This window comes from Ixodes scapularis, unplaced genomic scaffold (assembly GCF_016920785.2).
Source record: "Ixodes scapularis isolate PalLabHiFi unplaced genomic scaffold, ASM1692078v2 PGA_scaffold8__174_contigs__length_109621045, whole genome shotgun sequence".
Lineage (NCBI taxonomy): Eukaryota > Metazoa > Arthropoda > Arachnida > Ixodida > Ixodidae > Ixodes > Ixodes scapularis.
Window position 1 is genome coordinate 71,691,984 of NW_024609883.1, and position 27,652 is coordinate 71,719,635.

The 27,652-nt window shown below is 46.1% G+C and overlaps 1 protein-coding gene across 1 annotated transcript; it reads right to left on the bottom strand.

Moving 5' to 3' along the window:
• Nucleotides 1-534: 534 nt before the first annotated feature.
• Nucleotides 535-27,064, bottom strand: LOC8053851 (2-iminobutanoate/2-iminopropanoate deaminase). The gene is made up of 8 exons (XM_042287028.1): nucleotides 26,890-27,064; nucleotides 11,552-11,594; nucleotides 8,333-8,356; nucleotides 8,085-8,190; nucleotides 6,880-6,934; nucleotides 5,489-5,557; nucleotides 4,277-4,332; nucleotides 535-582 (listed from the first exon to the last, which is right to left on the bottom strand). The coding sequence occupies exons 1-8, from the start codon at nucleotides 27,062-27,064 to the stop codon at nucleotides 535-537; spliced, it is 576 nt and encodes a 191-aa protein (XP_042142962.1).
• Nucleotides 27,065-27,652: the final 588 nt, after the last annotated feature.

The window sequence follows — 27,652 nt, forward strand, 5'->3', positions numbered from 1 at the left end:
AGAAAAGCACCCTGTATAAATACGCTGTTTGATAAGGCATTCTCCACTGGCACTTGCCTCCTTCAAAATGGTCTGCTTGTGCATTTCCTGAACAAACCGATTCTATTTTACGGTTGCCACGTTCAAATATGACGTAGTTGGCTTAGGCGACTAGAAAGTCAAGTAAATAGTTTAAGCTTATCTACAATAACAAAAGTATAGCCAAGAAAAAAGTAGAACTATTGGCCCGATCCTTTTGAATTCTGGCGCTATTTACTTGGCAAATGAACTGATTTGCTATTTTGCCCCCTCTGCTACGTCAAAATTCAACATGGCGGCCGTCACGAAAAAGGCCTATAGCCGCTTCTGAAGTAATAACACACCATATAAATATAAAAATACTGGTTTATTTCCACTGGTCTCTGGTTGGTAGCACGCACTCGGCATTATTAAGCAGACAACACAAAATGTGCAAACCATCGCTGGCACACAAGGATTCACATTTTCCACTTCTACTCGGGCAAATGCAACGCACACCGCGCAGAGAACGAGGCTTCAGTCGCTGGATTCCACTGCGATGGCTTCAATCGCAACACGGGCGTCCTACATGTGCAACAAAAAGAACGTTGTAAGAATCACACAGCCTTACTCTAGTTGTCGGAGAAACGGAATAACTTACTAGCCACAGTATTGCTTACATTCTAAACAATCCTCTGCTGCGTTGACTTTCCTTCAAAGCAATTGAAAGAGCCAATTGCTACAATGTACGGAGGGAGGCTCGGCTAACGACGACCCTGAAAACTTGATTAGACAAAAAAGTAACCCTCTTCGTTGTGACACAAAGCGTGTCGTCTCCCAGCTTGGGCTTGCCATTGGTCTAAACATATTTTCAGCCTCGACTTTCCCCGAGATCCCCTAGTAGATTGCAGCGATTAAATCTCGAAGCTAAAGCAAGGGTGCCGGTGAGCTGGTTGAGTGAAGACATTTTAACCCTCTAGAGCGGGGACAATGAAGACAGCACGACACAGATCTGTGTCGTGTTGTTTTACTTGTCCCTCCTCTCCATGGATAAAATGGCTATCAAATATTCCTTTTTTTTTATTTTAGTGGGTGCACAGAGGAATTGGAAGAATCTTTACAATCCTTAAAGGCCTTTATTGTTTCTTTTTAGTGTGTTCGGCCCAGTTGTGAAACTCCCGCGGAGGAAGGTACGCCTTCCACCCCCACCCCGCCCTCTGCCTCTCCAGTCCCCGTATAGAAGCAAAAAAAAAAAAAACTATGGGGAAAAAGAATATTTAAAATCAGATGAACTGCAACCCAGAACTGAATAGCATGTTTTCCGAGTTTTTACGCCATCTAGTGGCGAAAAAGCGGACAAATGCGCGCTGTGCGGAGCTGATCTCGTCTGTGGCACGCAGGTGGTTTCGTTAAGGTATGAGCTCTTTTGACTGCGGGAAAAAAATTAACATGACTCTAATACGTTCTAGCAGAACGTTTTCTGGAACGAGGACAAAACTTTTTCCAGTGGGTCAAAATAAAAAAAAAAATAAAAAAACGTGCACAGATTTTCTGTTTTTGTTCTTTTTTTTCTTTTTTTTCTCCCCGCAACACGCGCCAGGAGTATGCCATTCTCTGCATCGCAGGACAGGGTCACTGGCTTAGTTTCATTGGTGCACATGTATAGATCTGTAAGGATCATGAAATTCACAATCGAATCATCGGCAACCAAAACACAAGGCAAGTCAAAGGCGTGTGCACGCTAGTACACGAAGGTCCAAAGAAATAAGGAGATTAAAGCAAAATGTTTCTATAGGAACATGCATGGTGGCAGGTTAAGAGGTCAAGGAAAACTCTTCCCATTCCTTTCTATTCTAGCAGAGCTAACGCTGAAGAGGTGGCGACGTAGAACGTGGAAAGAGGAAAGAGGAGCTTCCCCTGAACCCTTGTTCAGTCACCGATTTTGGATAAGTATAATATACTATTCTACACCGAGAGCAGCAAGGATTTGAGATCATGTTGAGACCGCTCTAAGCAAATCAAAATCGCCCGCCCAAAACTGTTCGGGAATGGCCGTCCGTACAATGAAAGAACGTCAAGCACATGGCCAATGGCCGATTACCAAGGGGTTACTACTGCTCGTGGAAGTAACGTCTATGGGCAGTTTTGTTAGATCTAGCAACGTTGGAGAGGGCACGGGACGGAGGGATCGACGCCACGCACGAGCTTTCTCAGACTGGCGGTTTGAAACCGTGTAAAGAATAACGCTGCTCGAACCGTAGTGCTCACTACAATTCTTTTTTTTTTTTTTTAGTAAAAGGTTTACGTCACGTTATACCTTAATGAGGTTTAGCGTCAATTCTCCAGCTGCATTATCCCACAAGAAAAAAAAACTTTACTATAAATTATTTGAATTAGCTAAACATTTAAGCCATTTTGCCTTTATTATAACGGCTCCCAAAGCCTCCAACTTAGCCCAAGGGCTAAAAGTACCCTAATTTAAGCTCCCTTTATTTTAAATTCTGCACCCACCAAAAATATCATCCTGTGCAACGACGTTGCCACTAAAGGACAACCAAATCTCTTAATGTGCTCGTACAGAAAACAAGTGTTATAAGCTAATGATCACAAACTTGTAATATGTATAGACTTACTTAATAATAAAAACATAACAGGCGACATAATGTTTTAACTGTGTAACTCTTTCTTTAATTGTCCATTTGTTCTTGTTTTCGAACCGCAAAAGTGCTCTCTCTCTTAATACATGACCTCTATTCGATCAAGAAACCTTGTAATTTAGGCAGGCTGGTACGACCATGAATGAAGTTAAAAAATTGGGTTGTGTGTATGGTTATACAGTTTAAAACTTGGTCTACCTCAACGGGCGAGGAGTCTCCTAGCTGTAGATGAGAAATTAAGCCAGTGCAGTACAACCGCTAGCCTGGGATGTTTAACGTGCATCACGCCGTAGTGATACACGATGCATGAATGAAGTTATTGACCATGCAGCCTGCCGAGGTTATGATAATGTATATTAAAAATTAAAACACCATACGATGCAATGGGTATCGTTCTGACAAAGATGTATACGAAACAATGTACGCGACAAACGAACAAAGGAGTTCGCATGTTTCTCGTCCATCTCATATTGTGGATGTATGAATTGCGCACGGCATAGTTCAAATAATTAACATATAAGCAGAAACGTTTTCAAATTATCAGGAATGCCTGCTTTTATGCCCTGCTATTGTGCACCTGAAACGACAGTCACCAACCAGATCATTTATTGAGCTTAGCCCGTGAGAAGAGCAGTAGTCCTTCAGTTTCAAAGCATCCCCAATCCCTGAATCACCCTTCTAACTCATACTCCTGATTGGCTTTCGTCCATAGTATCTCTCACTGGCCCTCTTCATTGAGCCTGATTACGGAACGTCCTCACTGGCCGCCTCCAATGACTCTCATCCCTCGCTATCATCCCTGAGCATCTTCAAAAAAATATTATTCTCACTGTTCATTTTAAGTTACCTTCATTACTGCCGCTGATACCTTACCCTTCCCAACGACCTTCTTAGTATTCTCATTAACCATCATCAACTACTCTCATCAATGTTAATCATGAATTGTTATCTTTAATGTACCTCTCACTGGCACTTAACACTTTTCGTTCTCACAAAAGATTTTCACAGACTATCGCCATTGGCAATACTAAGTGGCAACGTTAAATAGACCGTCTCACTGATCTTCCGCTCTTGTCCTCTTCGTTGGTTTCCTCAGTGGCCCCCATCACTACATTCTCACTAATCGTTCCCGCTAACCGTCTCCTCAGGCAGCCCTCAATAGCACTGCTGAATCGTTCTCCTCTCTGTGCATTCTCACTGGTCATCTTCGATGGCTTATTCACTGTTCCTCAACCATTAACTCCCATCTTCACTAATCATCCTCACTGAAATTCTCCACTGGCAACTTTTAAAAGCGATCCTGAACGGTCCTCCTCACTGATCATCCTCACTGATCATCCTCACTGGTCATCTTCAAAGGGTATCTCACTGGCTCTCGTAACTTTCCATTTTCACTAATCACCCTCACTGGCCATCTCCACTGGTCATCCTCAATGACCATCATCACCGGATTTCATCACTTTCAGCCACGACCATCCCCAATGGTTATCATCTGTGGCCCTCATTACTGACTAAATTCGTTGAAGGACAAGTGGTAGCCTGCTCCGATTTCATTGCAAGGCAGCAACCATGCATGCTTTGCTTAAACTGTGCTTTACATAAGAGCAATAGTCACTATTTACCATGAGAAGTCTTGCCACCTGGAAAGCCACTCGTGCAGGGGGTTCTTCTCCGAAAACTATGAACAGATACAAAATAAAAAAAAGATCATCTCAGCAAATTTGTGTCACTTACAAAATAAACGCCATGTGCTCCGTTGTAACCTATACGAGACGACTCTAACGCTTTTTTTCTATGACGCTCGTTCGTCCAATTATGAACTTTTTTTTATATAAACCTTTCACCGCATACTTCAAACATTTTTTTGTGAACCACCTACTCTTGAAATTGTGCTTCCGTCAGATTTCCAAATATGGTTGTCAAACAAACAATCATGCCTCGTGCGTATTTTAAATTTAACTGAAGCGCGCCAAGGAATGATTCCGGTTAATATATTTCTAACGAACCGCAATACACACATACTGACTAGGGTGCACGGATTTAAATTGAGCACGACTTCAGCTTCGAAGTTTTGAAGCGATAGCTTCAAGGGGCTCGTGTCTCAGAAAAGCCGCCGTCGGTGCCGGTGGCTTTTGTCGGGAAAATCCTGATTGGCAGATATGCTCATGACGTCACGGCCACATGCCACCGCGCGCGAATTTCAAACAACCCGCAACGCTCCCGTGAACCGTGACGTCATGCGTGGAATGAAAGTGAATAAAACGGCATTTAATTAAAGGTCCCCGCATGTCTCAAATGATTTCACTTTGTAAAGTAATTCATTTGCCTTAAAAATAAATTTAGGACTTTTAGGCGGAGGTGGGATTCGATCCCACAACTTTTCGGTTGTGAGCCACACAGGCTTACGACTACGCTATGCAGACAGGATTGTACGGCTCTAGAAAGAGTGGACGTTTTTATGTTTAGCTATCGCGTTTCACTCTTCAAGGAGAAGCTTAAGCGTTCTCCTGTAATTTTCACTATATACATTTTCATTCATCTGTCTGTGAGAGCCTAAAAAACACAGAGGGTGGCGAATCGTGCGCACGCTTAAAGTCAAGGGGTTCATTTCTCGGCGTTCTCATTGGCTGATGTCGCAACATCATTGGCGCGCTACAGAGCAGCTATAAAACTTCTGGAAACTCGTCACCCTCTCTCGTTCTTAAATTGTCAGTGTTATTGAGCAGCATTATCCCGATGTGTCACGTGTACTCGTGTTCTTTTTTCTAGAGACTTCCGTTTGTTTCTGTTATATGTCATCAGTGTTGTTGTTGTTGTTGTGGTTTTCAACTTACACTCGGAGTAAACCTTGTTCATTTCTGCAACTTCGCTTATGTCCGCCATGTAGACCGTGCACTTCACCACTAAAACAAAACGAAGGAGAGGTTGTCAATTCCTTGTCGCTTGTTACAAAGCCGTAGGATACAAATAAAATACCGTCCCCCCCCCCCCCTTTTTCCACACACACACAAACACACGCAAACAAGGTGGAAACCAGAATGTGGGAAAATTCTAAGATTCCATGTGCATGTCTGTTCGCCTGCTATATCTAGGGTTTTAAATGGATGCTGAGTCAAACAGTACCAGTGTCCGTAATAAGTGGAGCACGATTTTTCCACGAGCCAGCAGCGGCCGGTGTGCGCGAGCACACGCAACGAAATTGAGGTCACAGTCCCCCATTCGGTGAAATGTGCAGGTTCCAAGGAAAAGGAGGATAACGACAGGCTTTTCATCTCCATGACACGGCTACAATTAACGTATAACCATTGTAAACAGATTGCTGCGAATAGTAGCCTTGATATTTTTTTGATGACGCGCGTAGATTCAGAAATTTTGTTGCTTATATTGTGTTGCTCTAAAGTTTCTCTTCCTATTCGTATGTTTGTTGTGCTGTTCCATACTAATCTGGTAAGTGCACCACTAAAAAGGCGTCATGTAGTTTGTGGACCACTCAATGAATGAATGAATGAATAAATGAATGAATGAATTCAGCAGCGCGAGCACTCCGCGAAGGCGGTGATGGTGGTGGGGGGATGGGATTGAAGAGAAGCTGCGATCGTGCGTTTGTTCAGTCCCCGGGAACTTCGACAGAGGGAGGTTGTAATGCGTTGTCGCAATCGAGCAGAAAAAACTAATAACTACGGTACGCTTTTTCCTGATTGAATCGATGACATCACGGGCTCTATTTAACGCGACGAATGTCCCGAGACGCCTTGCGCTCTCCACTGGCTGATTTTCGAGCGCTCGTCAAATTCCGACATTAAGAACGAAACATGCAGCCACCCGCTCAATATACAAGCGTGCGATTATCATGTGCGCCCCTGAGCGATATGAATGTGAACAGCCCTCTTATTGTTTTTAACGCTCCCGCAAGTTTTGGAACAGGCTCTGTTCCAGAAGAGGGCTAGAACGCAAAATTTAGACCACCAAGCCACGTACCATTTGAGACGTTGAGAGTTAGTATAGCTTTCGGGAGCCGTAAAACAGGCAAGAAACCAGGTAAGCTGTTCACCTTCATATTGCCGGCGGGTGTACAGGTATTATCTATACTACTCTTTTAATTTGTGAAAGTTTTACGTATATTTTATGTTTCAATTCAATAACCTTCTTTTTTCTTAAGAAGACTGTGAAATGTGGCAAGTGAGAAAAAAAGAAACAAAACAGAATATTTTATTAACCAACTGACCGTTTTTATAGTTCATTCTTCCCCGTTCCAAGATTTTTCCCAGGTGCGTGAGGGCCTAAAAATTAACAAGAAAAATACAAACGTCCTGTGAAGAAACTTAAGAATAGCCTTCTCGTGTTTGCAGACAATAATGACCAATGAATTATATTTTATTCTTATTCTTTTTTTTTTTGTTTGTTTAAAATTACTCGCAATCCTATTAATCAAAGGAACACCATCAAAACGTTTTGTTTTCGTTTAGGGACTATCTTGTGCTTCAAATATCAGCAAGGAGTGTAATGCAAAAATGAAAGTTAGATTATTCTTAATGACACGTATTCTTCCGTGGATTACTTAACATACACACTATTCAAGTTCCAGTAATTTTATTTCACTTTTATTTTTCATTCTTGGCTAGTGATTATCACAATACTAAATAAAAGTATTATTACTCATAATAATAATTCGTTTTTTGTATGATGAAGAGCCACCTAATAGCGTTGATTATGATGCACATATAAAGTGTTACAGATTGCGAGATGGCGATGCACGCTCAACATGATGTCGTTATACAGTATTCTATATGTGTTAAAAAAACTAGCTAAGATTGTATAATTAATATATGTAGTTGCAATCAAGCTTAATAACAAATCAAATGTTTTATTCAAAATAAATAACATAAACTAACAGCAAATATCTTGTTTAAGATGCACAATATATAGTTAAATATTAGTATGAGAAGGACTAAACATTTCAATGCCTGAAAAAAAGGTGTCGGTACTGGTTCTGCTGAAGGTGTTATAGAAATGTTGTATGCGGTTTATGGGACTGGTTTTGTTGATTTTTGCAACTTTTAAAGTGGGAATCGCCCTCAACATTACTGTATGCGGCACGTCGATACAAATAGCTGTCGTGAGGTTTGAAGAACAATTAACTTATGCGAGCTGTTATGCAAAAAATAAGATGACGCTAAAATCTTTCCGAACTGAGTGTAGGACAAGAACATCGCCGTAAAAGTCTCCCATAATCACAATAACAATGCGAAAGATTGGCCGGTAACATCGCTGAAATAAAAATAAGGTGGTTCACTCCCTGGGTATGCCCTTTAATAAGGTCCTATGGAACAGCCAAGTTTGCTAAACATGAAATCCCATACTTTTTGAAAGAGCTCTTTCTTTACTTTTTTTTTTTTTCATTCTATCTACGATTGTTGTAAAAGAACTTGCTAGTCGTGTCTCGGGAACGATTCCACCGGGAACCACGGACAGAGTCTCCGAAATTATCCCAAGCAGGCCCGAGATGTACATGGTGCCTCCAACTCGAACGGCCAAACTGTTGACAGAAAACAAAAATTCACAATGTGAAATGAACCGGTTTCCTTGGGTAGCACTTTCAATGAATTCAAAGAGAAACATGATATCCTCCGGACAGATACCCTTCTGAGAAAGCGATGTGATTAAATTGGTCATAAAACGATATCGGGTTGGAATGTTCATGACTTTGCGCAGGCGTACTGGTCCTAGTCTGGCCCGCGTATATACGCACAGACTGCCACTGATTCAGAAGCTTTTTGGTCGCGGTAAAATTGCGAAGATAAAAATTGGGACTACTTTTTTCAGTGTTGCCTTCGCAAAGCTTGATGACGCAATTGTGGGATGGAAACCACCCGCCAGACGAGAGTCGAGCGTGGCTCATGGATTGGACACGAGAACTGCGTGAGCACTCGAATTCAGCTTCTAACACTCAACGCTTCGGCGCACACCCGGGTTGTGGCTCGTGTCCAACCACTGCGGTGATAAGAATAGCCGAACTCTAACAATGCCTGGAGCTTAGCACGCGTTTTCTACTTTGCCAACCCCAGCACGTTGCAATGATTAACGTTGGCGGCATAGGATGGGCTCCAGGCCACGTGGCCGCTTGTTCTGACTCTCCGTTGAAGGGATGCTCATATTTCTAGAATTTTTTCGGTGAAGATACTGTTTGGTATCTTCACCGAAAACAACCCAAACAGTGAAGATACTGTTTGGGTTGTTGCTGCTTTTATTGTTGTTGTTGCTTTTGTGGTCGTTGTTCCATCTGTTGTTATTGATTTTGTTGTTGCTGTTGCATTTATTGTTGCAGTTGTTGCTTTTTGGTTGCTGCTGCTGTTGTTCTTTTTGTTATTGTTGTTGTTGTTTATTTTGTTGTTGCTTTTCTTGTTGCTGTTGTACTTGTTCTTGCTTTTCGATTTTTGTTTTGTTTATTTTGTTGTCGTTGTTGTTTTCGTTATCGTTGTTGTTGTCTTCGTTGTCGTTTTTGTTGTTGTCGCACTTGTTGTTGTTTCTGTTGTTGTTTTTGTTATTGTGGTTGTTTTTGTTGTTGTAGTTTGGATCATGCAAAAGGTTTAGGGTTCTCCAAAACGGTCCGCTGCCTGTACTTTGACACAAAGGCAATCGGAGAACAATCTTTGTGACATAAGAAGTGCCAAGACCGGAACAGCTTTTTCGGCACAAAATAGGGTCGGAGATCCGGACACCGAGCTTGAATTTTCACACAAACACGTCACGTTCAATGCCTCATATGGCAAGCTCTTTTCGCTTGCTGTCGTTCTTGTTCCTGATTTAAGTCGAGGCGTTTATTCCGCATAACCATTAGCCAAGCTTCCTTCGTAGATCACGTGATTTGATTTCCCAGTGTCTTTCCATAAAATAAAGCGGACATAATGACTTTTTAACAGCGTAAACGAATTGAAAAGCAGCGTCCTTTCTTGTAGATCTCAGGTCAGATGCATTGGACCGTGTGCATGTGGCATACTAGTATCAACGACCGCTTAAGAAACCCAAAGCGGGTCGAGTCCGCAGTGTCTTCTGATTGCTCTGCAGCTAATCAGTTGTGGCATTTGTCGATAAAAACGGAGAAAACTCAATCATGAAGCGAGAAGTGTTAACACACGGCATGTGAACTAACGCTTTTAAGGCACTTAAAACGGACCGCAAAAATCGGTTTCTTGACGTATCGCGCTACAATTTGCTACAGAGGTGCAAGCCGGTGGTGGAAGCTTACAGTGAAAAAAAAATCAAGGAATGAACTTACCTCGCTGGAATGGAAAGAAAAAAAGAACCTATTCTGGGCAACCTACGCCGCCACTTCGCAGACGATGCACGCATAGAGAGAAGTGCTGCCGACAGATGGCGTACGCCGCATCGAGGGACCGCCGGCCGATTCGACTTGATAGCAAATGATCATCGTCCGCCACTCCCTCAACACGGCGTACGCCATCTTTCGTAATCATTTTTCTCGATGCGTGTATCGTCCACCGTGGTATCGTCTGCGAAGTGCGTATATGCACGAACTCAACTCTGTTACGTCACGGCGCGGTGGTGGCGCGTCGGGCGCACTTCCGGTCTGGGGCTGGGGGCGGATGTCCCCCTTTGATACGTGCATTCGTGCGTTGTTTTGAAAGGAAACAGACAAAAACCTGCATTCTCGTCAAAACGCCACGACTGGGGCTGTACCAAAAAAGTCGAGAAAGGTTTGAAGGTCAGTTTTTGTGTGCTCGGTTCGTCCGAGAACGGGATGTGTGCCGTGAAAAGAGGAAACCAGACGCCGTGGGACCACAATTGCTTGGGCTGGAAGCACTTTGGGTTGTATTCACGGATACTTGTGGTAATCAGATTTATTTGTTTTGTTCCAACAAACGGCCGCCTGATCGTTCGAACTGTCGTCTGCTCTTTCAAACGTTTCTGCTTGTCGTCTGCTCTTTTAGACGACACCGGCTCGTAGACCAAATGTTGGCCCGGTACTTGCGATAAGAAGTAAGTGCAGGCCTCAAAAGACTTAAGTTTTAATGTTGATAAGCAGGCTCGGTGTAAACAATAAATAGAAGGAGATGTTTATGATTGTTACCAGTGGCAATCACCGACTTGTTATGCCTGATTCACTTGGTCCGTCCGATTCTGCTTGCGATTTTCAGTATCGACGTCGACCATCTCAGCTATGGTTAACGCTTTTGCAGCCCGAGTGACGTCGCGACTGAAATTTGCGAGCGAAATCTCATCATCCGAATCAGGATTTGGCGTCCATTCTGCGGCGCCCACGCGGAATGAATCGCCGCATGTCACATTATTCACGCGAAGTTTTGCGGTGTAACTAGCCTCGGTAATTTCGCTGGGGCCGCTGAAGTACTCAAGCATTGTCCCAGGAAGACGTAGAATCGACAATTCGAACGCGAAAAAGGGCAGGGGGACTCACACCGACACCGACACCATCGCCTTTCAATGGTTTGTTTATGGGCGACGGCGTGCTTCTTGCCCACACTCCATCGCGCATGCGCCGCGCCGGTGTCGTCCGCTAGGGGCGCTCTGGTTTTTTGTAAACATGAGTTGGTATATAGGTCGCCCAAACGGGTTTTTGTGTGTGTGTTCTTTTTTAACAAAGTATGATCATTCTTTTTTTTTTTTTCATTCTAAACTTTCATTGCCAGCTTGTACCTCTGTAGTAAATTGCTGCGCGATATGTTAAGAAACTGAGCTTTCCAGACCGTCTAAAGTGCCTTAAAAGCGTTGGCTTACATGCTGTATATTAAATCACTGGCTACATTTCTGAAGTTTTCAGTGACTATAAAAAACATCCCGAAATGCTCAGCGCGTGCTGCCAGGTTAGTGTGCGTACTTACCTTCTGGTCTTGGTCATCATGTTCACCCGGCCACCAGGCAGGTAAGGAATCACCTCGCGGGTCATCTTCGACATTTTCTCCGCTAGAACGAAGTTGGAAAAAAAAAAACAGAACGGGCCGATTTGTCGTCTACTGAGTGATAATACAAGTTTGAAGTAACGATAGAATGTCGGGAAGCTTTCGACCGTGGATATTTCTTGAGCTAAGTAAATCAAGTCAGACAATCAATCTCAGATGCTTCGAATCACAGGATGCGGGTCGAGACGAAATAGGGACGTGGTAGAAGTAAAATTAAACTCGAGTAAACTGAAGAAAAAGAAATGAATTGTGGGTGTTTTGGTTTTTACGCAAGCTAACGGAGAAAACGCACTGTGCGGAGTTGACTTCGTATGTGACAGGCAAGTAGAGCGGCACTCCTGTACCAACGAAAAGTCGTAAAGGTATGCTCTACAGACCAACAAGTGGAACGAATGTAACGCTGCTCCGATGGCCCTAATGTCGGCGCTGCGCACGCGCAGTATCCACGCTTGGTGTTAACGAACGCACACTTCTTCGTAAACAGCATGTTGGAATACATTGGTGGCTTCAATTCGAAGTTGACTGTAAAACGCCAGAACGGAAATGATTTATAAAAAAAGAAGGGGCATTGTTCCCAATAAATCAGACAAGCAAAAAAAAAAAAAAAAGGCGGCGCTCATTCGATTTTTTTTTTTTTAATATATGTTTTTCCTGTGAAACTGCGCCAAGCACCTGCAATCCGGTTTAGTGCAAAATAGGGGAAAACTCCTGCAGCTCAAATGCAGGATTGTAAAGAGAACGGAACGTTCGGAGCACATGCGGTTTTACACTATAACTTTTTTCCCCTTTATCGGGTACCTAGACAACCGACGCTTCGATTATTTGAAATAGCGGAAACAATCGAAATAACGGCACCAAAAGCAACGCCAAAAGGCCTGAGGCGTGTAAGGCCTGATAGGATAACATATATTTAAGCGCACTACTAAGGAGGTGTTAAGCTGTTGGTGGGTTACTCAAAATAAAAACAAAACAAAATACACCTACATATGTAAACGAGTATGGGTAGATCTTATAACCGGCGAAAACGGGTCTAGCGAACCTCGTCACATGCCTAGTCGTCACGGGCCAGCTGGTCATAGGGGAACTCGTCAGGTAGGTCAACTTGTCATAGGGCATCTTGCACGAGGAATACTCGTCATGTCAGAATACCCGTATTACAGTGAACTAGAATAGAAGTATAGTAAAGTAGTAAGCTGGGCGAGTCGGTAAACGTTGAACATCGTTTGTCCTTGTCTCTTTGTGCGCGGTTTTTAACCATGTTCTAGAATAGAAGTAGTGGAAAAATAGCCGGTCTCCAGGTGAGGCGCTTCGTGTAGAACCTACCAGGTAGCGCTGGTGTTCGATTTCGGAGCACTCCTGCCAGCGAAGTTCGCGCCAAGCGTAGTTGTTCTTGATCATAGCGGTTCATTTCTGTGGCCTATGTATGTTTTATGGGTGTTTCAACGTCTATGAATCAATGTTTAAAGCTTACTCGGGCAATGTATAGAAAACCGGGGTAACCAGCCTTGCGCGCTGGTGCGCAGCGGTGCGCATCCGTCTTCTTTCTCTTAGTTTGTATTGCTTAGGGGCAATTGACTCGAACGTATGTAATCACAATGCCAAGCACTTGATATTCACGAATACAAATTGCGAAAACGACCATAGACACCACAGAAACCATCTGAGAACGTAAGCAACGCCGTTTCCCATGTCAAGGTAGCCATGTCCTCCGGATTTCGACAACAGCGCCACTCGCGGCAGTCTTCACTTCTGGCTTCACACGGCCGATGGGGCGCCACCGACATTTTTTTTCCATTGCCCCTATATTTTAGTTCCCTGTACCCGGTACTAAGAATTTATTTTTTAGAGCGCAGCCCTTAGGGGCCCGTTCCCGGCTTGAGCGGCGTCGGCGTCGGCGTCGGCGTCGGCGTAACCGCGCGGTGCATTGTGGGTAAATTTCCCCGCTAGATCTAGCGGAAAATATTCCCCGCTAGATTCCCCGCTAAATCTAGCGGAAAAATTTCCCCGCCAAATCTAGCGGAAAATTTTCCCCGCTAGATTTAGCGGAAAAAATTCCCCGCTAAATCTAGCGGAAAAATTTCTCCCTCTAAATCTAGCGGAAAAAATTCCCCGCTAAATCTAGCGGAAAAAATTCCCCGCTAGATTTAGGGGAAACATTTCCCCGCTAAATCTAGCGGGAAAATTTTCCTCACTTAGCGGAAAAAATTCCCCGCTAAATCTAGCGGAAAAATTTCCCCGCGAAATCTACCGGGAAAAATTCCCCACTAAACCTAGCGGAAAATTGTCCCCGCTAAATCTAGCGGAAAAATTTCTCCGCTAAATCTAGCGGAAAACATTTCCCGCTAAATCTAGCGGAAAAATTTTCCCGCTAAATCTAACGGGAAAAATTCCCCGCTAAATCTAGCGGTAAAATTTCCCCGCTAAATCTAGCGGAAAAATTTCCCCGCTAAATCTAGCGGAAAATGTTTCCCACTAAATCTATCGGAAAAAATTCCCCGCTAAATCTAGCGGAAAAAATTCCGAGCTAAATCTAGCGGAAAATTTTCGCCGCTAGATATAGCGGAAAAAATTCCCCGCTAAATCTAGCGGAAAATTTTTTCTGGGGGGTCACGTGACCCCCCAAAGTCACATGACCCCCCCCCCCCAAGGTCACGAGACCCCCCCCCCCCCCCCCCCGCCCCGAGAACACGTGACACTCAGTACCCTTCCCTCCTCCTCCTCATGAGCTGCGCTCCAATTCGGTGTTACAGGGAGTGGTAAACGGCTTTCATTTTTATATCTCACAAGTTATTTATCGTTTTGCAAAATTTTATTTTATTCCTTTTGTAATACGATTGGTCAGTATCTGAAACTGTAAGTTACCAATCACGAATTGAGTTGCAAAGAACATAATTATGGCATACATATCCTGAAATATGGCATGGACTTTAAATAAAGTAGAAAATATATGCAGCTACTCGTGATTATACATTAATTATTATGGTGTAAAACAGAAACCTCAGGCTAGGTTTTGCTCCTAGAGCGGCACGATTTACGTCGCCGCGGCGCTCTGGCCAGCCACATTGGCAGAGCGGCATCCGCGCTGGCCATTCACAGCGCAGCGGAGAACCACGTGACAGGAGAAGCATGGCGGGAAAGCTTGCACGTAAGATGGCGTTTTCCCGTTTTTCGAGCAGACGACATGCAAAGAAAAAACGCAAACGGCTCATTCGCTGTTTTCTTTTTTTTCTTTTTTTTTTTCTTTTTCATTTCCATTGGCGGGGGACAGCTTTTCTCCTTTATTGGTCGGGTCAGAACTGTTCGGGAGATTGGGGAGGTGACTGTTCCCCCCTCCCTCTGAATATTTGCAAGGACTGTCTGAAATGTTTGGGCATATCCTTTCAGGGCCGATTTCCCCCCTGCCCCCACCGTACCGACATAACTGGCATTGGAACTGTGCTTGCAAAGTTGAAGTCCCCATTTCCTTTTGCCCTTGTGTCAAAACCTCTCCATGTTGCACGATCACCTGGTGAGCTAGTTGGTTGATCATTATGTGGAATTAACAGCGCAGATACGAGAATAGAAGAACGAAATAAAAGAAGGAAATACTCTCTTCTTCTTCTATCCTTCCTGTTTGCGCTGTTAACTCTCCATGTTGGTGTGCTGTCTGGAGGGACGGAATAGAGCGACCACACACAAGCGCGGCTGGCGTGAGACTGATAGGTTTAACCTCTAGTAAAGAAGAGGAAGTAGAAAGGGAAAAGAACAGAAGACGACGCTGTGACGTTTCTAGATGGTTATTTTGTTTTAATAAAGTAAAATGAGAGAGGAAACTGAAACCTGAGTCACTCAGATTGTTATTCGAGACCGCTAAAACTTTCTTTGCGCGTCCGCTTGCTGCAAGCATCGTTGGGCGTCGCCACGGCAAACAACGCCCGCAAACAACTAATGTGAAATTAAACCTTGAGATTTGTGCTGCGGCAGCGCTGCAGGCAGCGATTTCGACCGCGCAACCACCGCATATGAAACGCGAATAACGCGCGGCACAGCGTGCGGCTATATCTTTTACAGCGAAGGTGGATTTTTCGTGTGCGTCAACAAAACTTCAGGCCCCGGATTTGATGCAAAATCGCTTCATTCTTTGCGAAAGCTCATACGTCTCATCACTTGGATATGCATTTTCAGTAGACTAGTTATCGATAGGCACCATTTTCAAGATCAGTACACTCTCAGGTAGCTAATAAAGGTTTCTCAAAGATTTGCCGCTGTGCGATCCGCGGTCGACCATGTGTGTATATCTGGCGGCAATTGCTCTTTCTAAGGAGCGATTGTTACAAAAGATTCTTGAAGCCTACTGAGGCCGCAAAAGAGTATGAGGCAAAAAATAAGAAAAATGAACCTGGTGTAAAAGGTCTAAGTCACCACCATAGCTTCTACTACCAAATCCAAGGGTAGTTACACATTACACGAAGAGAGATTTGTGATTTTGTTGTATTTACACTCAAGGACATTGATATCCAACGTATTGAAAGGGGTGACACCTTCTGGTCATCCAACATGGAGCCTTTTCTACACAAGTTATACATGGATTGCATGCTGCCAAAAAGTGTAGATCCTCGAGAACCCCGAAGCATGCAACTATGAGAACCCCGTTACATCCCTAATTCCAGGAGCATACGAAACCAAACCCAGGCTAATAAAATCAGGAGGAATCAAAAGAGCAGGAATAAGGAAAGCGGCCTCGTAGTTTACAGTGTGGAGTATCGAGACTGGGACTGTATTTCCGATGCCCTCGGCCCTCGCGAAAAAAGCGAGCACGAACCTTGAGTTTATGGCCTGTGGCTGGAACAGATGGGCTGGAGACGAGAGTACCTAACGATACGACAGACAGGCAGGACTTCGGAACTTCCGCTGAAAGTCCTCACGTAGACGAGTTGCCCGATTGAATAATCTGCTATTACTTTCTATCTGGGAATCTCTCGATCTTCATTCGTAGGCCATAGCGTCATGAGATCGAGGGTTGTGGCTCTTCGTCCGCTGAACATTGCTTCGGCGGGTGCTTTCTTTGTGGAAGTTGATAGCGTCGCGTGCTGCCGGATCAAGAACCTGGCGATTCTTCACTGAACTGCTTCTTTTGGAAACTTCAAAAGGGCTTTCCTCGTTTCGCACACCATCTGTTCTGCTTGCCCGTTAGTTGCAGGATGGTATGGTGCACTGGGGTAGTGCCTGATGCCGTTTTGTTGTTGTTGTTTTTTTGTCAAAAGCGTGTTTATTTTATTTAAAACAAGATTCGGCGCGTTATCAAATAAAAGTATTTTCGGTAGGTCAGAAGTAGCGGAAAAAAAATTGGGCTATGTGTATGTTTATGCAGCCTAGAACTTAGCCTGCCTCAACGGGCGACGAGTCTCCCAGCTATAGATGAGAAAGTCAGCCAGTGCAGTAAAACCGCTAGCCTGGGATCTTCAACGTGCATCACGCAGTAGTGATAAACGATTGCAGGCGGTACGATGCTCATATAGATCTAAATGGGCAGGCGTGTGGATTGAACCCAGGATCATGGGTTCTGCAGCGCCAAAAGTATCGAAAAGAGAGCGTAGAACGTCAATGACGCGTTTGGACGTCGTGGCATGCATCGTCTAAATTTCCAACCACTTAGAGTACGCATCGACCATGACTCCGCAGATGCGGATACGTTTCGCCATCCACCAACTGAATAGTGGATCGTTTTCAGTTACTGTTCATGACGGCGCTGGACTCGAGCAAGACTTATCTTTCTGCAAAGTTAGCCCAGGCACCAACACTTTTGTCGAAAGTGAAAAGTGGTCGAAACGTCGACAACGTTGGTAGCGACGTGCTATGCTTGACACTGGACGCTTACGCTTCACTGAGAAGAAACTTGCTTGTTCGTCTGCCACAAGTCGTCCAATATCAGATTCACCGCAACTCCATCTATTGACAAAACAGGTCTTCATTGTCCGCTATATCCATAGTTAACAAGCATGTGAACTTATCAATATCCGAACGCCCATCGCTTGCCGTCGCTAAACGCCGCTCATTCATAGCGTCTTCATTGCAAATAAACGTCTTCCTATTTATTCTGATGCTTTTCATCATATTCCTCCTAAGCTGTACTTACACCATTATGCCTGTCGGTATTCCGAAAATGTTGTAATGGTGTTTCTTTTCTGGAAACTATAATGTTCTTACAACATCTTCCGGATACCGTGAAGCAATATTTCGTAACGTCACTTTTCAATTGTCATTATAATGGTGAGGTAAGTACCGTAAATCGCGAAGCATTTTGCTAGACGTCAGCTTCCACTGGTGTCTTGGAAGGTTAAGTCTACTGAGCGTGCATTCCTGCAGAAGTAGTTTTCATTGACAGATTATTACCACGTCAATCAACAATTGATTCCTTCTTGGTAAGATTTATGGCCAAAACTCGTGGCAATTACCCTGCCGGACATCCTCAAATACATGAGTTTGCTGGGCCACGCTACTGAGCCAACTGAGTTCAGCTGGCAGCGGCGCGAGCAAGGCCACGATGTGAACGTGATGGTGCTCGAGCGATCCCACCGTGAACCAATATTTCGGTCACAACATGGGTGCGTGGCGCCATTTATTGGTTGAACTAACGCCTTGTTAAACATGGCTGCCGTGGGACCGCAGCTCGTCGATGCACGAGGCACGTGCAACGTGCAGCCCGTGCAGCCCATGGGAAGATCATGGCGTCACAGCGAAGCACCGAGTTAGATTTCAGAAGCCATGTTCTTCCCAGATGGGGCGCGGCACGTGGCTCGAGCATTTCTACAACCATGAATGGCGCCACTTTTCCCGGGATAGAGGGGATAGAGGGGCTTTATGTCTAGTCAGGAGCCGTGTCTACCGCTCTGTGTCTACTACGCTCGCACCGCCCTCTTTTCGTCGTCGTTCCAAGCGGTTGCGTGCCTAGCTTCCTTTCCTTCTGCCGGGTGGCGATCCCGTCGCGCGCATCTAGTTTCCTCCAACTCCTCGGGGCGGCGATAGTCCTCGACATGTGTGTGCACACCTTTCGTCACGATGACCACCGATCAAGACAATAAACGCGTTCCTACTAGGGTGAGCACCCGTCCCGCGACTCGCGGGACTGTCCCGCATTGAGGGCTCGTGTCCCGCGTCCCGCGAGAAATTCACAAATGTTCAAAATGTCCCGCATTTCACACTGTCGTAAAATTCGCTCTGCAACTCATTGTGCTGCCCAACAACGGGGCACGGGGAAGCGCGGGGGTCGCTGGGAATCGTATGAATGGCAATGGTACGCCATTTTCTATCCAAGCATAGCGGGAAGCGACCGTCGTTCTTGCAGGAGATCCGACGCGCATGCGCCGTTGTGCCTTTCCCCTTGGTGGCAAAAATATTGTGAGAGAAAATTGCTCGCCAAAATTTCAAATATAAAGTGCTGTAATTATTTTCATATCGTTGTGTCAATGCGAAAATGTTGCTGAATTTTCTTTTTTTTTTTTCAGTGAGGGCAAAAAGCTTGCAACTCACAGCGGTCGAAAAAGAAAATAATGTTAAAAATGTGCGTAGGACCATGCTGAATACCCGAAAAAGATTTACTGCTTCTTAATTTAATTTTATGCACTGAATTCTGCTGCAGTTGATTTTATACTTTCAACCTCGACACATTTAATAACATGAAGATATATCCCTGAGAGTGAAAATCATTTTAGATTAATTATTGCAATGCAATTTGCGGATGTATAAACAGCATAAGATATTAAATCTGTTAACAGAGCCTCGGTTCCTGTTGTGTGTGTTTGTAAACCCCCCCCCCCCCCCCTCCTCGGTCCCGTGTATCCCGCATTTCGCTAGCAGAAAGGTGGTCACCCTAGTTCCTACCTTTGTTCAAAATTCTGTGTCACGTCTGTGTCCTGTGCTAAGCAGCTTCGCTGGTCATCCACCTCCACAAAATAGAATGGCTCATATTTTTTTTTTTAATAATTATTTTTAAATTAGCAGTCTTCAGAGCTCGCGTGCCAAATCCTGAGGACGTTAGGTATTGATATTAATAAGCTACTAAATCATGGAACGATTTTTTTTTGCTATTATGCAGATCATGCAATTGTCTCAGATAGGTATAATTGGTCTCACCTTAGCATGCACTATTGTTAGCCGCACATAAAAAAAGCGCGAGCTAGTTGCTTTGGACGAAGCCTCGACGGCTGCACGAGCGCTCGTGCAGCGAGTGCTCCAGTCAGGGCAGTCTATACTTCGTTTCAGCTTCGGTCCAGACGCAGCCAAAGCTACAAGCGCGAGCTCCGGGCTTTCAGCATCCCTCCCAAGCACGCGCGCTCGTGCAGTGCAAGCACTGTTCTGGGCCACATGCTCGCGCTCGTAGCATCGGCTGCGTCTGGACCGAAGCTGAAACGAAGTATAGGTTATAGCCGCTCGCGATTGCACAGCCTTTTCAGTTAGTCCATGCTAGGGTGAGACGAAGATAGACGTTCTTTACAACAGTTCGAATGTGCTGATGCAGAAACGATTTTGAATAAAAAAAAAGTCTGGCATTTACTAGAATTTGAAAAGGAGGATCACTTTATCCTCCTTGATTAAAAAATAATCTGATAAAAAATAGCTAAAATTCAAGTGCAAAAGCAACAAGTAAACCAAGTCCACACATTCACTTTCCAGCCTAAAAAATAAAATCCATAACTTAACTTTTTTTATGTTTTCACTTACTTTAGTAGAATTGTCTCTTTGTTCCTCGAGTTAAGCATGTGTGCCGCTAAAACCGGGGTCACACTGCTTATGCATCATACAAAAGACAGTCTGCATACAGATTCGAACGCGAGTCACTGCGAGATCCGTACTTCAAATGCCGCATGGCAATAAGTTCAATGAAGAAACATGGCACACGGCATTCGAACCACGGATATTACGGAGACTCGTGTCTGCAGGCTATCTTTTGTATGATGTATGAGAAATGTTACCCCGGCTTAAAGGGACAACGAAGGCGATTGTATTAAATTTTTTTAAATGGTGTTTTTAGGCTTCTTGGGAACCTGGCATACTGCCCAATTTTTTATAGACATTTGTGACGCGTATTTCTGTACCTACGAAAGAACTGAAGAAACCGAAACTGAACTATCCGCGTTTCTCGTTTTTGGGCCTCCGAAAACGGAGGTGACGTAGGGAGTGACGTCACATGTGAATTGTCGGTACCGGTAGCATTTAGGACGTCGAGACTCTGGTTAACGCAGCGCGGGCGCGCGGTCGTTTCGTCGGAGCAACATGGACGGCAATGCCGCTCTCGCGAGCGAATACGGGCTCCCGTTCAGTGAGCTGACACCAACAGAACGAGAGATGCTCTTAAGGACACGGAACTCTGGAATTCTTCTTTTCGAGGACGCCCCCAGAGTAATTCGCCTCACACCTACGCCCAGACTCCGACTAACCTGAAGGTTCTGTTCAAAGTCTCCTGACCGAAAATGTAGCGAACAAATTCTGACGCCATCGCCGAGACCTCTGCGCAAGACAACGCTGTTCAACCACAGACTTCGCAATGCTTCATCGCTTGGGAGTAGGTGAAAACTAGCGTAGCCCGAACGGTCATGGGTCTTCAGTCGACCGTTTGAACATCCTTCAACAGCGCACAAATTTGGCATGACTCCCGCTTTGCAGAATCCCTCGAGTGCCGTGTCCCTAAAGTAAACACGGCACCGACATCTGAAACCAGAACCAAAAAACTCCCGCGTGCTCCGCGCTGTGTTCTTTATTTTATATATTTTGTTTGCCCATAGTTTCTCGTTGCCCGTTTCGCGTGCAGTGTAGCAAAGAGAAAAATAATTATGGTGTTTTATTTACGGTTTAGTTATCATTTTCGGTTCGATTTATAGTTTTCATGGTTATTCAAGTGGAATTAGAACAGTGTTCATAAAAACCACGAACCAAAGCGTGACCGAGGACACGTGTCTCGTTTCGACCAATCGCTGACACGTCTCTTGTGACGTCCCACTTCCAGGCCCCGCAGGGTCACGTGACCTCCGATTCTGCTGGTTTGTCCCGCAACGCTTGGGGCATCGCCTCGATCGATCCCGGTACGATTATCACCGTGACTGTTTAATTGATTTGCGCGGCACACAAGCGCCGGTTTTGGCTGAAATTTGGGCAACGTGGCCTGAGGCGTGCCGGGAACCCAGTTCAATCGCCAAAAAAATATCTGAAATTGCCTTCATTGTCCCTTTAACGGCTACAGTTCTAAGGGACTCGTGAAATGTTATTGATTGCCTTGTAGTAGTTCGCATCACTAAATACCCAATGAATTGCTGTTGTCAAAAACAATTTCTATTGAATCTAATGTGAGTAGAGAGAAAGAGAGAACGATGGGTGGCAGCCCCTATTCCGGGACTCCACCGGCCCTGGACGCTATCGTCGCTCTCGTTGCCAGCAGCAGCTGTTGTCTCAGGTTCTCGCTGCGTAACGTGGCCTCCCATCGTTCCGTCGTCGGGTTCGTGAAAGGCATTAGGCCGGAATTCTTCTGACAGGCTCAGACGACGTGATACGAATCGGCTCGTTCGCACCCCCAGTGCGTGCATGCGGAATACGGGTGGGACGACGGGTGCCACGCGTTGAGTCTGTCCGGCGTTGGTAGTGAGACCACCTGGAGTCATCGTGTCAGGTGTGCTTCTCTGGAGAGATTCTTGTACGGCAAAGGGAGCCGCCGCCTGGCGAGTCAAATGGCGTTCAGTCGTTCGGAGTATGACGCCTCACCGTCAGCGCCGTTGCCACAGGAGGGGAAGGCCCGGTTGGGAAGCAAACCTCGGGCCGTGGCGTGAGCCACCCCATTTCCCCTGTGTCCCGCATGGCTCGGCGTCCACACAACATGTACCGACTCCGCTGGGTGCTTTTGAATCAGACTTGCCACTACAAGTCTGACGGAGCCCGCCGCAATGTTCCGACACTCTGCCTGCGAGTCTGTAAGCACGGTCGCCCTCGAGTTCCGGGCGATAGCCAGAGCTATAGGGCCACCTCCTCCGCGCGGGCCGCCGACTAGATATTCTTCACCGACGCTACGCTGATCATCTTCTCGCCGTCCGGTGATACCATGGCCACATTCCGTCCTGTCCCAGAGACGCGTCCACGCACGCAATACTGCTCCTGCGATACTCTTAAAAATGGGGGATGTATAGGAATACAACCCTTGTCCCTTATGTAACACCCCAAAACTACATTTGGACGTTCAGTCCACTGACGTCGAGCTGGCGATACCAACTTTTATGAGCGGCTTGATACCTGCTGGATATAGCGTACTAAATAGCTGATGTGCGTATGAAAGACTAGGAGAAAAAAAAACTGATGTTTTGTAGCAGGGCCAAAAAAAAACCTCGATTAGCTATTTTAATAGGTTGCATCGGTCGACTATCAAGCCACTCTTGAAAGTTGGTATCGTCGGTTCAACGTCAGTGGACTGTGAACATCGAATTATTGTTTTGGGGTGTTACTCGTGGGACAAGGGGTATATATAAATATACATATATATATAATGGGATGGAGTGAAGATTGACAAGTGCAGCCGTAGTAATAATGAGAACGAAGAGGGGAGAAGGTGATTATTGAATTTATTGCATTAAAGTTAGGGAAAGGGAAAGGGAAAGAGAGCTGGCGAAAAATTGGGCCAGGAGCGGGGATTGAACCCGCAACCTTCGCCTGACCGGGGCGACGCCTTAACCGATTAGACCATCCTGGCCACTGGTTTCGGCGGACTCAATTTCTGACCAGCTCTCTGTGTACTGTTTAGTTTCGAATTCGCTTAACTGGGTAGACGACAACCGTTGCTGATTTAAGGCCCGCGCTATTTCCGACATGCGGCAGTGACGTGGCACGTCATCTCAGCTTGCAAATGTCGGAAAGGGCCCGTCTTCCAGGATATCTAGGGAACCACTCCTCCCCATAGGGACAGGCTGCACCGTATATATAATGGGATGGAGTGAAGATTGACAAGTGCAGCCGTAGTAATAATGAGAACGAAGAGGGGAGAAGGTGATTATTGAATTTATTGCATTAAAGTTAGGGAAATAGCGCGGGCCTTAAATCAGCAACGGTTGTCGTCTACCCAGTTAAGCGAATTCGAAACTAAACAGTACACAGAGAGCTGGTCAGAAATTGAGTCCGCCGAAACCAGTGGCCAGGATGGTCTAATCGGTTAAGGCGTCGCCCCGGTCAGGCGAAGGTTGCGGGTTCAATCCCCGCTCCTGGCCCAATTTTTCGCCAGCTCTCTTTCCCTTTCCCTTTCCCTAACTTTAATGCAATAAATTCAATAATCACCTTCTCCCCTCTTCGTTCTCATTATTACTACGGCTGCACTTGTCAATCTTCACTCCATCCCATTATATATACGGTGCAGCCTGTCCCTATGGGGAGGAGTGGTTCCCTAGATATCCTGGAAGACGGGCCCTTTCCGACATTTGCAAGCTGAGATGACGTGCCACGTCACTGCCGCATGTCGGAAATAGCGCGGGCCTTAAATCAGCAACGGTTGTCGTCTACCCAGTTAAGCGAATTCGAAACTAAACAGTACACAGAGAGCTGGTCAGAAATTGAGTCCGCCGAAACCAGTGGCCAGGATGGTCTAATCGGTTAAGGCGTCGCCCCGGTCAGGCGAAGGTTGCGGGTTCAATCCCCGCTCCTGGCCCAATTTTTCGCCAGCTCTCTTTCCCTTTCCCTTTCCCTAACTTTAATGCAATAAATTCAATAATCACCTTCTCCCCTCTTCGTTCTCATTATTACTACGGCTGCACTTGTCAATCTTCACTCCATCCCATTATATATACGGTGCAGCCTGTCCCTATGGGGAGGAGTGGTTCCCTAGATATCCTGGAAGACGGGCCCTTTCCGACATTTGCAAGGTGAGATGACGTGCCACGTCACTGCCGCATGTCGGAAATAGCGCGGGCCTTAAATCAGCAACGGTTGTCGTCTACCCAGTTAAGCGAATTCGAAACTAAACAGTACACAGAGAGCTGGTCAGAAATTGAGTCCGCCGAAACCAGTGGCCAGGATGGTCTAATCGGTTAAGGCGTCGCCCCGGTCAGGCGAAGGTTGCGGGTTCAATCCCCGCTCCTGGCCCAATTTTTCGCCAGCTCTCTTTCCCTTTCCCTTTCCCTAACTTTAATGCAATAAATTCAATAATCACCTTCTCCCCTCTTCGTTCTCATTATTACTACGGCTGCACTTGTCAATCTTCACTCCATCCCATTATATATACGGTGCAGCCTGTCCCTATGGGGAGGAGTGGTTCCCTAGATATCCTGGAAGACGGGCCCTTTCCGACATTTGCAAGCTGAGATGACGTGCCACGTCACTGCCGCATGTCGGAAATAGCGCGGGCCTTAAATCAGCAACGGTTGTCGTCTACCCAGTTAAGCGAATTCGAAACTAAACAGTACACAGAGAGCTGGTCAGAAATTGAGTCCGCCGAAACCAGTGGCCAGGATGGTCTAATCGGTTAAGGCGTCGCCCCGGTCAGGCGAAGGTTGCGGGTTCAATCCCCGCTCCTGGCCCAATTTTTCGCCAGCTCTCTTTCCCTTTCCCTTTCCCTAACTTTAATGCAATAAATTCAATAATCACCTTCTCCCCTCCTCGTTCTCATTATTACTACGGCTGCACTTGTCAATCTTCACTCCATCCCATTATATATACGGTGCAGCCTGTCCCTATGGGGAGGAGTGGTTCCCTAGATATCCTGGAAGACGGGCCCTTTCCGACATTTGCAAGCTGAGATGACGTGCCACGTCACTGCCGCATGTCGGAAATAGCGCGGGCCTTAAATCAGCAACGGTTGTCGTCTACCCAGTTAAGCGAATTCGAAACTAAACAGTACACAGAGAGCTGGTCAGAAATTGAGTCCGCCGAAACCAGTGGCCAGGATGGTCTAATCGGTTAAGGCGTCGCCCCGGTCAGGCGAAGGTTGCGGGTTCAATCCCCGCTCCTGGCCCAATTTTTCGCCAGCTCTCTTTCCCTTTCCCTTTCCCTAACTTTAATGCAATAAATTCAATAATCACCTTCTCCCCTCTTCGTTCTCATTATTACTACGGCTGCACTTGTCAATCTTCACTCCATCCCATTATATATACGGTGCAGCCTGTCCCTATGGGGAGGAGTGGTTCCCTAGATATCCTGGAAGACGGGCCCTTTCCGACATTTGCAAGCTGAGATGACGTGCCACGTCACTGCCGCATGTCGGAAATAGCGCGGGCCTTAAATCAGCAACGGTTGTCGTCTACCCAGTTAAGCGAATTCGAAACTAAACAGTACACAGAGAGCTGGTCAGAAATTGAGTCCGCCGAAACCAGTGGCCAGGATGGTCTAATCGGTTAAGGCGTCGCCCCGGTCAGGCGAAGGTTGCGGGTTCAATCCCCGCTCCTGGCCCAATTTTTCGCCAGCTCTCTTTCCCTTTCCCTTTCCCTAACTTTAATGCAATAAATTCAATAATCACCTTCTCCCCTCTTCGTTCTCATTATTACTACGGCTGCACTTGTCAATCTTCACTCCATCCCATTATATATACGGTGCAGCCTGTCCCTATGGGGAGGAGTGGTTCCCTAGATATCCTGGAAGACGGGCCCTTTCCGACATTTGCAAGCTGAGATGACGTGCCACGTCACTGCCGCATGTCGGAAATAGCGCGGGCCTTAAATCAGCAACGGTTGTCGTCTACCCAGTTAAGCGAATTCGAAACTAAACAGTACACAGAGAGCTGGTCAGAAATTGAGTCCGCCGAAACCAGTGGCCAGGATGGTCTAATCGGTTAAGGCGTCGCCCCGGTCAGGCGAAGGTTGCGGGTTCAAACCCCGCTCCTGGCCCAATTTTTCGCCAGCTCTCTTTCCCTTTCCCTTTCCCTAACTTTAATGCAATAAATTCAATAATCACCTTCTCCCCTCTTCGTTCTCATTACATATATATATATATATATATACATCTATACACTTCCGGAGTGTACCGGGTGCACCCCAAAGCCTCGGATCTTGCTTTTTTTCCTTGTCTGCGTTTTCTTTTGAATGCATGTTCTTCGGTATTCTACTGACCTTGATCTTGGCTCTGACTTGTCCAGGAAGGTCCTCAAATGGAGGGGCCTGGCTCCCCTCGGCTTCAAGGTTCAGATTCTCAAGCAAACACCGTCCGTTGGCCGTCCCGTCCAGCCGCTCGAGCTGCGCGGCGATTTGCGCGTCTCTTAGTTTCTCCAAAGTGTTGTGTACACCCAGCTCCATGAGCCGCTCGGTAGGTGTACGCCCTGGCACGCCCAGTGCCAACTTGAATGCCTTCTTAAACCCGACGTTCACCTTCCCCAGCTCGCTCTTTTAAGGCGGCCGTCCCGTACGTAATACGGGAAATCGCGAATGCCTGCAGCAGCCGGATTGCTTCTTTCTCCTTAGGTCCGAGTCTCTTGTTGCGTATTCTTCTCAGCATGCCGGTCACTTCTTCGGTCGAGGTAGCCAGCTTCTCAATCGTCACCATGGTGCCTCTGCCCTGGGGATATTCTGACCTAGGGTCCGGACCACGCTGGGCTTCAGTATCGGTTGACCCCCACCTGCAGGTGGGGGTCACCATATCTTCCGTCGTGTCAACCGTATCTTCCCAACTAAGGCGTCGCTTCGTGTCTTCGAACGTGTGTACGCTCGTGGATGACGGTGGTGCCGAGCAGTATCGCTAATGCCATCCAAGCCACACGGATTTCCTGGCCTCTGCCGAGTACGCAAGAGGCCGCTTCGCCCCCATCACTGGCGGGGCCCGGGTTCGCTACTCTCGTCCGTGTAGTAATTTCTATTGAAGCGCAGCGCCCCCGGTGCAACATAAAACTAAACAAAATAATAGTCACCCCAATAAGTCATTTGGAAAACGAAAAGTTCTCAGGGCTACCGAGCTCAGAACGGCTTGATTCGAACTACGTGAACCACCTATGGTCCTGGTCGGCGTCGTGATGATGTTTACATTTCGTCTTGCACCACTTCATAGTTGTGCTCCCCGAGGCGACCAAGTAAGTACCTTGTATGGTCCGAAGTACCGTTTATAAAGTTTTTCGTTGAGGCCGCGGCGACGAATGGG